At 38.3% G+C, this 13,540-nt stretch overlaps 1 protein-coding gene across 2 annotated transcripts in view; it reads left to right on the top strand.

Annotated features, from left to right (window-relative positions):
* Nucleotides 1-11,779, top strand: part of RNF138 (ring finger protein 138) — a gene marked incomplete at both ends in the record, with an annotated part of 36,634 nt that extends 24,855 nt beyond the window's left edge. For both annotated transcript variants that reach the window (XM_080714452.1, XM_080714451.1), the window contains 4 exons: nt 4,233-4,289; nt 5,003-5,114; nt 8,940-9,047; nt 11,711-11,779. In XM_080714452.1, the coding sequence (XP_080570578.1) occupies nt 4,233-4,289; nt 5,003-5,114; nt 8,940-9,047; nt 11,711-11,779 (346 nt within the window). The remainder of the gene's footprint in view (nt 1-4,232; nt 4,290-5,002; nt 5,115-8,939; nt 9,048-11,710) is intronic.
* Between the last annotated feature and the right edge of the window lie 1,761 nt (nt 11,780-13,540).

Raw genomic sequence — 13,540 nt, 5'->3', positions numbered from 1 at the left:
GTCCCAGATTAATGTATATTTAATATTTTTAGGAAATATGTTTTACACAATGACCATCATGCTCATGTGTAGTTTAAAAAGTAGTCAATTATATCAGGTATGGTGGTCTACACCTGTAATCCTAGTACTTGGGAGGCTGAGACAGGAGAATTGCAGGTTCGTGGCCAGCCTCGGCTGCTTAGTGAGGCCCTCTGCAACTTAGTGAGACCCTGTTTCAAAATAAAAAATTGGGCTGGGAGTGTAACTCAGAGATAGTCTAATGCCTCTGGGTTCAATCCCAGTACCACAAAAAAAAAAAAAAAAGAAAGAAAGAAAGAAAGGGGGGTTGGGAGAGAGAGAGAGAAAGAAGGAAAGAAAGTAAGAAAGAAAGGTCTCAATAATAAAAGACATTTTACCTTCTTATTTTTAAAAAATATTGTGAGTAGCCAGACATGGTGGCCCACACCTGTAATCCTAGTACTTGGGAGGCTAAGACAGGAGGATCCCAGCTTCAAGGACAGCTTCAGCAAGTAGTGTGATTCTCATCAATCTAGTGATATCCTGTTTCAAAATAAAAATAAAATAGGGCGAGTGATGTAATTTGGAGGTAGACTGCCCCTGGGTTCAATCCTCAATCCCATAAGAAAAAAGGATTGTGGGTGGTCAGAGGCTTTTTGTTTTTGTTCTATAATGGAGGTTGAATATTATTGAATGATGATCCTGGACCAGGTAAAATGATTATATTTTAGTTTTGATAATGTAGATATGGTGTCAATAATAGCTTTTTTGCTATTGAGCTCATTTGTTTTCTTGTTTTTGTTGTGGTGGTGGTACTGGGAATTGAACCCAGGAGCATTCCACTTCTGATCTATACCACCAGCCCTGTTTAATTCTTTATTTTGAAAGAGTCCAAGTTGCAGAAGGCCTCACTAAATTGCTGAGGCTGGCCATGAACCTGCGATCCTTCAGTTTCAGCCTCCTTAGTACTGGGATGACAGGCGTGTGCCACCACACACGGCTCTCGTTCATGTGTTTTTGAATAATAGTTCAGTCATGACACAAAGGTGGCTGAAGACTACATGGATTTCCAAAGTTGAGGAGGGCAGTAGTAGCCTCAAGTACAGGTGAGGTTGTTGAGAAAAATAAGGAGGTGATGGGAGAGCCCAGGGGGACTCAGTCCAAGGGGATGGTCAGCCAGTTAGCTTGGAAATGACTAGAAGGATGATGATGACAGTAATAATGGAAAGTAGAGAGTTGAAAGGGGGCTCAGGACAGGAGACAGGTTTTTTTGTGTGTGGTACTGGGATTGAATCCAGGATAATTCTGCCTCTGAGCTACATACTTGGCCCTATTTTATTTTTATTTTGAAACTAGTTCTTGGTAGGTTGATGAGACTCTCACTACTTGCTGAGACTGTCCTCAAACTTGTGATCCTCTTCTCAGTCTCCCAAGTGCTAGGATGCCCATTCCTGGTAAAAGACAGTGTTTTAAAAGGGCATTAGTGATGATATGAAAATGCTTCTTTTTTCTTTTTTTTGTATTGAGGATTGAACATAGGGGCATTTTACCTCTGATCTACACTCCCAGCCCTATTCTATTTTTATTTATTTTGTGGAACTGGGGATGAAACCCAGGGTCTTTTTAACTCCAGGCTACACTCCCAGATTTTTTTTTTTTTTTTTTTTTTTTGGTGGTACTGGGGTTCCTGGAAGCCCTTCTTCCTCCGGGCTACACTCCCAGACCTATTTTATATTTTTGAAACAGGGTCTCTTACGCCAGCACGGCTGGCTTCGAACCTGTGCGATCCTCCTGTCTCCGCCTCCCAAGCGCGGGGATTACAAGCGTGCGCCACCACGCCCGGCCTGACTCCCAGATTTTTTTAAAAATATATTTTATTTGGAAATAGTCTCACTGAGTAGCTGAGGCTGGCTTCGAACCTTCACAATCCTCCCGTGCCTCCCAAGAACTGGGATTACAAGTGTGCGCCACCATGCTAGGTTTTTATTCTTATTTTTGAAACAAGATGTCATTAGGTTGATGAGAATCTTACTACTTGCTGTGGCTGTCGTTGAACCTGTGATCCACCTATCCCAGCCTCCCAAGTACTGAGATTATAGGCACCACCATCCCTGGCTATTCATTCATTCATTCATTCATTCATTTATTTGTTTGTTTTTGTGGCCCTTGAATCAGGGACATTCTGCCTCTAAGCTATATACCTCCAGCCCCCCCCCCCCTTTTTTTTTCCTTTCAGTACTGGGGATGGAAACCAAGGGTGTTCTACCTCCAAGCTACACTCCCAGTCCTATTTTTTGATCTTTATTTTCAAACAGGGACTTATTAAGTAGCTGAGGCTGGCCAGGACCCAAGATCCTCCTGTCTCAGCCTCCCAAATACTGGGATTATAAGTATATGCCACTATGCCCAGCTCTAGCCCTATTTTTAATTCTTTATTTTGAAATAAGATATCACTAAGTTGCAGATGGCCTCACTAAGGAGCTGAGGCTGGCCTGTGCACCTGCTGTCCTTCTACCTCAGCCTACCAAGTACTGGGATTACAAGCATGTGCCACCCACACCTGGCTTGATCTCTGCTTTTGAAGGGGGAAGGGCCTTGTTTTTAAAAATTGACCACTTTGATGAAATTCTGTCACACATAAATGAAAGTACTTGTATGGAATGCTCACTCTTCCCTCAGGATTCTTCTCATATTCCATATGACACATGACTTAGAGTACACGTGAAGATGTCAGAATATTCTGTATATTATAATGTCAGCAAAGCCTAGTTTCTTTCCTTCTGGGGAATAAAATAAGAACATATTAAATGTCCAGATATTTTCTTAAACCTTTTTCACTTGGGAGGCCACAACCTTAAACCATGCTTCGCTATGTATTATTAGTTCACAAATTGGAATCTACCCCAGTATTTAGAACAGTTGGACTTAAGGCAGTTACAAAGTTTTATATTCTGTATTCTGTACTTTTGTAACTTTATAGTAAGTTTAAGAGCATAAACCTGATAAGCAGTTCTATATTGTTTGAAAGGTTAATTCCATAATTATTTTATAGTTCAGAACTTTTTTTTTTTTTTTGGGTGGTACTGGGGTTCCTGGAAGCCCTTCTACCTCTGGGCTACACTTTCCGACCTATTTTATACTTTTTTATTTGGAAACAGGGTCTCTTAAGCCAGCGACACTGGCTTCGAACCTGCATGATCCTCCTGTCTGCCTCCCCAAGCGCGGGGATTACAAGCGTGCGCCACCACACCCAGCATTAGTTCAGAACTATTTGTAGTTCAGACATGTGTGTATATAGTTCTAGGGATTGAATCTGGTGGTGTTCTGCCTCCTAACTACTACATTTTTTGTTTTGAAATGATCTCACAGGTTACCAGGTATCTACTTTGCTGAGGCTGGCCTTGAACCTGTGATGCTTCTGTGCCAAGACTCCCAACTACTGGGATTACAGGCTTGTGCAACCACACCTGACTTAAAGTTCAGGATTTTTAAAACAGATTAAAACTGGTCTTCACTAATAATTTAAGAACTGGACGTGGTGGCGCACACTTGTAATCCCAGCATTTGGGAGGTTGAGATAGGAGGATTACGGTTCGGTTTGCAGCCAGCCTCATCTACTTAGTGAGGCCCTTTGCAACTCAGTGAGACCCTGTTTCAAAAATAAAAAAGAGCTGTGCGTGGTGGCGTATGTTTGTAATCCCAGCATTTGGGAGACGGAGACCAGAGGATCATGGTTCATGGAGGCCTTCCGCAACTTAGTGAGACCCTGTTTCAAAATAAAGAATAAAGCCAGGCGTGGTGGCGCTCGCTTGTAATCCCAGCATTGGGGAGGCTGAGACTGGAGGATTGCGGTTCGTGGACAGCCTCAGCTACTACTTAGTGAGGCCCACTGCAACTTAGTGAGACCCTGTTTCAAAATAAAGAATAAAAAATAGGGCAGGGGGTGTGACTCGGAGGTCGAATACCCCTGAGTTCTATCCCCAGACCTGCAAAAAAAAAAAAAAAAAAAAAAAAAAAAAAGAATAAAAAATAGGGCAGGGGCTGTAGCCCGGAGGTTGAATGCCCCTGGGTTCCATCCCCAGACCCACAAAAATAAATAAATAAAATAAAAATAAAAAAGAATAAAATATAAGACTGGGGTTGTAGCTTGGAGGCAGAATGCCCTTATATTCCATCCTCAGTATTGGGGAAAAAAAATTAAGTTAATCTTTCTCTCCTTCCTTGTGCTTATTAAGTAATAGGAGCGAAACATCCACATCTGATAACACAGAAAGTTACCAAGAGAATACAAGGTAAGGCTATAAAGTATGCTGTTACTTTTGAAAAATAATTTTCATCACTTTAACAGTTAAGCTTTTATTTAGTTAAATCATTAGCCATAACGCTGTAAGTAGTTTTTTGTGTGTGCCGTACTGTACCACAAAAAGGAAATAAGCAAAGCAGTTGTTAATTTTTGAGAATCACATTAGTTTAGGAGAGTTACTTGTTTTCACTCAGGTCAGGTTTCTTCCATGCATGATTCAGGCAGTGTTGAACTGTACCTTGTTGACTAAAAGGTGGTAAAACTAGTGGTGCTGTTAGATTCCAAGATGTAATTTGATGGAAAGGTATTTGTAAAGTGTTACATTGTGGCTGGGTGTGGTGGCGCAAACCTTTAATCCCAACTATTCAGGAGTTGAGGCAGGAGGATGGAAAATTCAAGGTAAAAGCTGTGTGTGGTGGCCCAACCCTGAAATCTTAGTACTAGGGAAGCTTAGACAGGAGTATCCACAGGTTCATGGCTAGCCTCTCCAACAGAGAGGAACTCTGAGAAACCAGGTGAGACCCTGTTTGAAAGCAAAAAGCTTAATTAAAAAACAAAAGGCTGGAGGGTGTGGATTGAAGGTAGAATGTCCTTGGACTCATTCCATACCACACACACACAAAACTGATTGGTCAAGAAATAGGAAGCATTTTTATGTTTTGACTTTTAATTAAATGTGTTGTATTTCAAATTGTTTTGTAGTTCTTCTGGGCATCCCACCTTTAAGTGTCCCTTATGTCAAGAGTCAAATTTTACCAGACAGCGTTTACTGGATCATTGTAACAGTAACCACCTATTTCAGATAGTTCCTGTGGTAAGTACATATGTTAAGACAATCCTCTGCTTAAAGCATGATATTCTGTTTATTTCACTTCATATATACAAAAGGGAAGGTCTCTGTTTAAATTTGATCAGGGTATTAATAGTAAGAGGTTCTTGTCAACAGAGCATGACGTAGCTATCAGGTATAATGTGATTCTAAAAACTCACATCATAAAGAGAGGTAGTGTGATATAGTGTAGGGGGATGGTCTGGAGAAGAGTAAAGTAGTGAAAGACAGGTGCTCTCTTTTTAGCAGTAGCAGAACTTGGGGAAGATGAGAAAGCAGTTTCAAGGATGGCCTCATCATCTTAGAGACCCTCAACAACTTAGCAAGGTCCTGTTTCAAAATAAAAAATAACACTAGGTGTGGTGGCACACATCTGTAATCCCAAGTATTTAGGAGGCTGAAATAGGACCAGGATCAAAGGTTTGAGAGCAACTTAACAAGACCCTGTTTCCAAATAAAAAACTATTTGGAAATTAAGGGGTTGAAACTTGGAGGTAGAATGCCCATGAATTCAATGTCCAGTAAAAGACACATACACAGACACACAAGTACACACACATATATACACACACACAAATATGTGTGTATATCAAAGGCTGGGGATATACCTTAGAGGTAGAAGGTCCCTGGGTTCAATCCCCAGTACCATAAAGAAAAAGAAAGAGGGTTGGTTAGAAAGTAGTGAGACCTTTTAATGTATGTGGAAGATAGAGCAGAGCTCTGGGCTCCAGCATTATGTTAATGGTCCTTTAACAACTCTCTATTTTTGTTGTACTAGAGATTGAACCCAGGGACATTTTACCTCTGAGCTATACCCACAGCCCTTTTTGTTTTGTTTTGTTTTGTTTTTTTGGAGTACTGGAGATGGAAACCAGGGGCATTCTATCTTTGAGCGACACCCTCAGCCCTATTTTTTATTCTTTATTCGGAAACAGAGTCTCACTGAGTTGCAAAGAGCCTCACTAAGTAGCTGAGGTTATCTGTGAACCACTATTTTCCTGTCTCAGCCTCCCAAATGCTGGGATTACAAGTGTGCGTCACCACATCTGGCCCACAGCTCTTTTTTTAAACTTTTATTTTGAAACAGAGTCTCACTAGGTTGACAAGAGTGTCACTATTTGCTGAGGCTGTCCTTGAACCTGTGATCCTCCTGTCTCAGCCTCCCAGGTACTGGGATTACAAGCCTGCGCCACCACGCCCGGCTATAACAACTTATTTTGAATATAATTTTCACACAAATTATTTATGTAGGTATGTAAGTGTGTATATATGTGTGCCCAAGCACTATTTCATTTTTTATTTTGAAACAGGGTCTTACTAAGTTGCTGTGGATGGTCTGGAACCTGCAGTCCTCTTGTCTCAGACTCCCAAATTCTGGGATTACAGGTGTGGGCCACCATGCCTGGCCAAGGAAATGATTTTAACAGTGAGTGATGGAATAGGTGAAAGCTGGCTGGACAAGATATTTCCCTTCAAGCTAAAAATTTTGATACATAAATATTGTCTTCAAAAACAAACTAGAAGGAAAATATGTCAATAAGAATTCTAGATAATTCTAAACTATTTTAGTGGATATACTAGAAATTTTTTAAGAAAAGTATGCCTCAGTAACTATTTAAGGATTCTCTTAAACTCTTTCATACCATGCAGGGGGAATATACTGGGGATTTAACTGAGGGGGTGAGGGTGGGGTTCCACTTCTGAGTTATACTACACCCTGTTTTATTTTTTTATTTTTTGCAGTACTGAGGGTGGAACCCAGGGACATTCTAACTACAAGCGACACCCCCAGCCTTATTTTTTATTCTTTCTTTTGAAACAGGGTCTCACTGAGTTGCAAAGGGCCTCATAACAAGGGTGTGCCACCAAGTCTGGCTCCTGTTTTATTTTTTAATTTTTACTTTTTATGGTATCAGAGATCGAACCCAAGGCTATTCTATATCTGAGCTACACACTCCTAGCCCTATTTTATTTATTTATTTATTTGTTTGTTTGTTTGTTTATTTATTTATTTATTTATTTATTTATTTATTTATTTATTGGTGGTACTGGGGTTCCTGGAAGCCCTTCTACCTCCGGGCTACACTCCCAAACCTATTTTTATATTTTTTTATTTGGAAACAGGGTCTCCTAAGCCAGCGCGCGCGGCTGGCTTCGAACCTGCGCGATCCTCCTGTCTCTGCCTCCCAAGTGCGGGGATTACAAGCGTGCGCCACCACGCCCGGCCCTATTTTATTTTTTATCTGGAAATAAGGTCTCACTAAGTTGCTGAGGGCCTCAGTAAATTGCTGAGGCTGTTTGCTGATACCTGGGATCCTCTTGTCTCAACCTCCCAAGTACTGGGTGGCATGTGTCACCACACCAGGCTATTCATTCCTGTATTGAATTTGATGTATTGTAATCTTTGGCTAGAGTCCAGTTACTAAAGTTTCTTTTAATATTATTTACTGTGTTGTCTATTCACTTTTAAAGATGTACTTCATTTAAAACTTCAAGGATATAATTAATTAATGTATTTTTTTGGTACTAGGGATTGAACCCAGGGGTATTCTACCTCCAAGCTACACCCCAGCTCTATTTATTTATTTTGCAATGGGGTCTCACTAAGTTGCAGAGGGCCTCAGAAGTGCTAAGGCTGGCCTTGAACCTCCTCTCCTCTCTCCGCCCCCCAAGTACTGGGATTACAAGTATGCACCACCACACCCATCTTAAAGTTATAATTTAAACTTTACAATTTACTTCATTTTCATTTTACAAATAAATGAAAGGAAACTAATAATTATGGTTATTATGTAGATCAAATGATATTTTATACTACATGGGCAGTTAGTTACAATTATTACAGTTGGTGTTATTAAAGGTTGGATATATTTCTGTTGAAACAGTTGTCTAATTGGAGATTTAAGTAATAGAATAAGATTTCTTTTATTGTAGCATATTAATGTTTACTTAAGGTAATCTGGTTAGAAAATGATCAAGTTATGGAATTAGGCTTTTAGAAATGCTTTTTATCATGGGCTGGGGATGTAGCTCAGTAGTAGAACACTTACGTAGGGCGTGAAATATTCTGGGATTGATCCTCATCACTATCATGTATGAGTATTTCCTTAGAGATACTGCAGGTTTTGTTTCAGACCACAATAAAAGCTAGTCACACAAAATTTTTTATTTCACAGTGCATGTAAATGTTGTTTATACTATATTATACTTTATTATGTATGTTATATAGTACTATGTCTAAAAAAAGTATATACCTTAGTTGAAAATATTTTATTGTTAAAAAAAATCTTAGCAAATGAGCCAGGGCTTGGTGGCACATGCTTATAATCCCAATACTTGGGAGGCTGAGACAGAAGGATCATGAGTCCTGGGCCAGCCTCAGCTACTTAGTGACGTTCTCCACAATTTGGTGAAACCATGTTTCAAAATTGAAAAAAAAAGGGGGGGGGGAGCTGAGGGTGGAGCTCAGAGGCAGAATGCCCCTTGGGTTCAATCACCTGTATCACACCAAAAAAAAAAAAAAAAAAAAAAAAAAGCAAATGTTTCTTGAGCTGTTGGGAAAATGGTGCCAGTAGACTTACTTGATGTAGAGTTGCCACAAACCTTCAATTGTAAAAAAAAAAACAACGTAGTATCTGCAAAATGTAATAATGAAGCACAATAAAACAAGATATACAGGGATCTGAAGGAGAGGAGACAAGCAGTTTTAGTGGAAAAAGCAAAATGTGCCTTGGGTTTTCAGAAATATGCCTATGTTTTAATACTCTCAGTATTCTTTTTTATTTATTTAATCTAATCTGTTTCTCTTAGACATGTCCTATTTGTGTGTCTCTTCCTTGGGGAGATCCTAGCCAGATTACTAGAAATTTTGTTAGTCATCTAAATCAGAGACATCAGTTTGATTATGGAGAATTTGTGGTAAGTAAATTCTTCAAGATTAATAAGGTACTATTTAAATATTCAAGTTTTAAATTAGCTTTGTATGTGTGTGTGAGGAGGGGTTATTGGGGATTGAATCCAGCAGGATTTATTCCTCAGAGTTATATCCCCAGACCTATTTTATTTTTGTGATTTGAAACATAGTCTTGCATGGTGGGGTGTACACTTGTAATCTCAGTACTTGGGAGACTGAGACAGGAGGATCACAGGTTCATGGCCAGCCCCAGCTACTTAGCGAGGCCTTCTGCAACTTAGTGAGAACCTGTTTCAAAATAAAGCATAAAATAGGGGTGGGGGTGTACCTCAGAGGTATAATGCCACTGGGTTCAATCCCTAGTTTCACAATAAAAAAAAGAAAGGAAGGATGGAAAACGAGACAGTCTTGCCAGGCTTAGTGGTGCATGCCTGTTATCCCAGTACTTGGGAGGTTGAGACAAGAGAACAGCCTCAGCAAGTGAGACTCTGTTTCAGAATAAAAATAAAGGAGGGCTGGAGGTATAGTTCAGAGGTAGAATGCCCCTGAGTTCAGTCCCACTACACACCAAAAAAAAAAAGCACAGTCTCACCAAGTTTCTGTACTCTGCTCTGGAACCTGCAATCTTTTATCAGCCTTCGAAGTACTGGTATTACCTGTGTGTGCCACCACACCTGGCAGATAATTTTTTGTGTGTGTGTGGGACTTAGGGTGGAACCCAGGGGTATTTTTTTTTTTTTCATTATTTTGAAACAGGGTCTCACTGATTTGCAGAGGGCCTCACTAAATAGCTGAGGCTTTCCTTGAACTGCAATCCTCCTATCTCAGCCTACCAAAGATAATTTTTAAAAAATGTTGTGAATTCCTATTTTAAGTTTGTTGTATCACAGCAATTCAGATGTATATAAAATGTGTACTCTAGCCAGGTGTGGTGGCGCACGCTTGTAATCCCCGCGCTTGGGAGGCAGAGACAGGAGGATCGCACTGGGTCGGAGCCAGCCTCACTGGCTTAAGAGACCCTGTTTCCAAATAAAAAAATATAAAAAATAGGTCTGGGAGCGTAGCCTGGAGGTAGAAGGGCTTCCAGGAACCCCAGTACCACCAAAAAACTAAAATAAAATATGTACTCTATTTGTTTAGTAATTTTATGAAGTAATTGTGTCAGTGGTACTGGAGATTGAACCCAGGACCATTCTACCTCCACTGAGCACTTTTTTACTTTTTGATTGGAACTATCTCCCTAGATTGTTTGAGAGTCTCATGCTGAAGCTGTCCTTGAACCTGTGATCCTCCTGTCTCAGCCTCCCAAATACTGGCATTATAGATGTGTTGTAATCACTCCCAGCCGATTAATTATTGAATTTTCATCCTAAACCAGGAATGGTGGCCCGTGCTTGTGATCCCAGTATTTAGGGGATTGAGACAGGAAGAATGGCAGGTTTAAGGATAGCCTCAGCAACCAATAAGACTTTCAGCAACCTAGCAAGAGCCCTATTTCAAAACAATAAAAAAAGGCTGGGGTATAGCTCAGAGGTAGAATACCCCCTGGGTTCTAGGTTCAATCTCTAGTATCAAAAAAATTTTTTTTTATCAAGAAATGGTACTATGTCTAGAGGACTTTATTTGGAAAAAATAAGTCTTATGAACCATTTTGATCCAATAGATCAGTTTATTTTGCCATAGAAAACTAGTTATCTTAATTATTTGAGGCTTTCAAGTATATATCTTGATAAAATTTAAAGCAAACCCATGGGACATATAATAGTAGATAGGGTTCTTAAAATTTAAAAGTAGGGTTTTTTTGGGGGGTGCTGTGGTTTGAACCCAGGGGCATTTTACCTCTGGGCTACATCCCAGATCATTTATTTATTTATTTATTTATTTATTTATTTATTTATTTATTTTTGTGGAAACAAGATCTCTAAATTGCTAAAAGCTTCACTGAGTTTCTGAGGCTGGATTTGAACTAATGTTCCTCTTATAGTTTCCCAAGTATTGGGATTATTTTTATTTATTAATTTATTTTTGTGGTACTGAGGATGGAACCCAGGGGCTTTTCTACCTCTGGGCTATACTTCCAGACCTATTTTTATACTTTATTTGGAAACAGGGTCTCACTAAGTTGCTGAGAGCCTTGCTCAGTAGCTAAGGCTGGCTTTGAACCTGTGTGATCCTCCTGTCTCAGCCTCCCAAACACTGGGATTACAAGTTGTGCCACTACGCCTGGCTCCAAGTATTGGGATTACAGGTGTGTGCCACCATGCTCCACTGTGCTTCTGAGCCATAGAGTACTTTTTGTTTATTTGTTTGTTTTGTGGTACTGGGGATGGCATTCTACCTCCAAGCTATACCCCCAGCCCTATTTTTTTTTTTTTATTATTCTTTATTTTGAAACTGGGTCTCACTGAGTTGCATAGGGCCTTACTAAGTAGTAGCTGAGCTGGCCTTGAATTATAATCCTCCTGTCTCAGCCTCCTAAATGCTGGGATTACAAGTGTGCACCACCACACCTAGCCCCATTTACTTGTATTTTAAAATAAAATGTGTTTTATACATAGATTGTCCTGAGTATGTATGGTATATATCAAGGTGGGTAATATGGTGAGCAGAATATTGAACTCTTATTAGAAAATACTGCTAATTCACTTGCTAATGTGATCTTTATTAGAATCTTGAACTAGATGAGGAAACCCAATATCAAACTGCTGTTGAAGAATCTTTTCAAGTAAACATCTGAAGTCTGTAAACATCTTTATACCTGCAAGTGCCATCTTCAGTGAGAAAATTACATGGAGTCACCTTTCAATCACTTGATGTGTATATTAATAAAAGTAATTTAGTCTATTGTTTTTAAGGTAATTGAAAAATAAAGGTGGGTCGCTTAAACTTCATCCTCTTAAAAAATGAAAGTTAAGACATTAAAAATATTAAAAGGATCATATTTCATTGCTGTACTGGTGTAAAGGGAATCCCTGTTTGTACTTTATCTTTTTATATTACATATTCTTGAATTTTTCATTATGTTGCTTTTGAAATTTGGTGCAGTTCTTCCTATTCTCTCTCTCTCTTTTTTTTTCTGGTACACCAGTAACACACAGTAGCAAATTCTTAAAGATGTGATTGATGTAGACCTAACAGATCTGAGCCAGTCGTCAGAGTTGCAGAATGGAAACTTGAAGTGCTAAATGAAAGAATCCAAAGGAATTTTTTAAATATAGATTATAGCTGAAGAATTCAACTATAAGAAAATTGTATTTATATAATGTTTAGTATTTTTGAAGACTAGTGAGATTTCCTTATTAATTTTAACTCTTTAAAAAACAAAAGCTCATTGTAAAGATACTTCCTTTTTTTCTCTTAGAAGGAAGCATCAAGAGAGATATTTCTTTTGTGGCCAGTTGGTAATTTCAGTCTTGTTTGTTTGACTAATTTGTAAGCTGAAATATACTAAGGTGAATAATAGTTCTTTGGCCTTAGAATTTTCAATAGCCAGTGTTTCTCATTACCTAATGTGAAATTTTTATTAGAAACTTTCAGTTGGTTTTGCTATATTGTACAGATATACTTAAATGAGAATAAAGAAACTCAAAGATGAAGATATATATGTGTATTATATACTTTTGTATGTATATGTGTAACACACGTATATACATATATATCTTTGCATGCAATTTGTCAGGTTATACAAAATTTCTATTGAGGATTTCAAAAATAGATGAGCAATATAAGGTTGAAGTGTTTGATTTGATTAAAATTTTTGTCACCAGATTTTTAAAAAATATGTCCAATGGTAAGTTTGCTGCTAGTACACCTCAGAAATTGAGTTTACACACACACACAATTACTTGTTTATATGGTGCTCATTTGTTAATCTCAAAAATAATGTATCTTTATGATGTAGGGAAAATAGATTTCACTGGCTACTGTTTCACTACATTTAGTCAAAACTATATTTGTTCTTAGTATCCAGTCATGGAAATCAAAAAGTATTTTGTAGAAGGCCCAAATCACAGAAAAAAGGAAGAGGGGATTCATTGACATTCCACACTAATACACGGTGTTTATGCTTTCTTTAACTAATAGATCCTGAAATCTCAAAAGTAGTTTGCTGCTAATATATACATATATTGTATAAAAAGGTATATTTTGATTTTCTTAAAACCCTTGTTGACTTTTCTACAGTGAACATTTTTTTAAACTTGATTTAATAAAAATGTTAATTTTGGAAGTGACATTTTATAAAAACTCTTTCAAACAATAATGCTTTATTTATAGATAGTAATAGTCACACACACAAAAAGCCATACATCTTAATACCTTTGTTCTGTTATTCTAAAAAGTGATGTTTACTGTGCTTAAGCATTTTCTCTGCAGTTACATGAGTGGAATTTTAAGAATAGCTTATAATGAGCTCTTTAAAAAGATACTGTTGATTACGGTTTTTTTCCAGTTTAAAGCAATAACTTTGGTAGTTTTTTTCAGATTTTAATATATCCTG

This window comes from Muscardinus avellanarius (assembly GCF_963383645.1).
Source record: "Muscardinus avellanarius genome assembly, chromosome: 17".
NCBI lineage: Eukaryota > Metazoa > Chordata > Mammalia > Rodentia > Gliridae > Muscardinus > Muscardinus avellanarius.
This window is presented reverse-complemented; position numbering and strand designations above follow the sequence as displayed.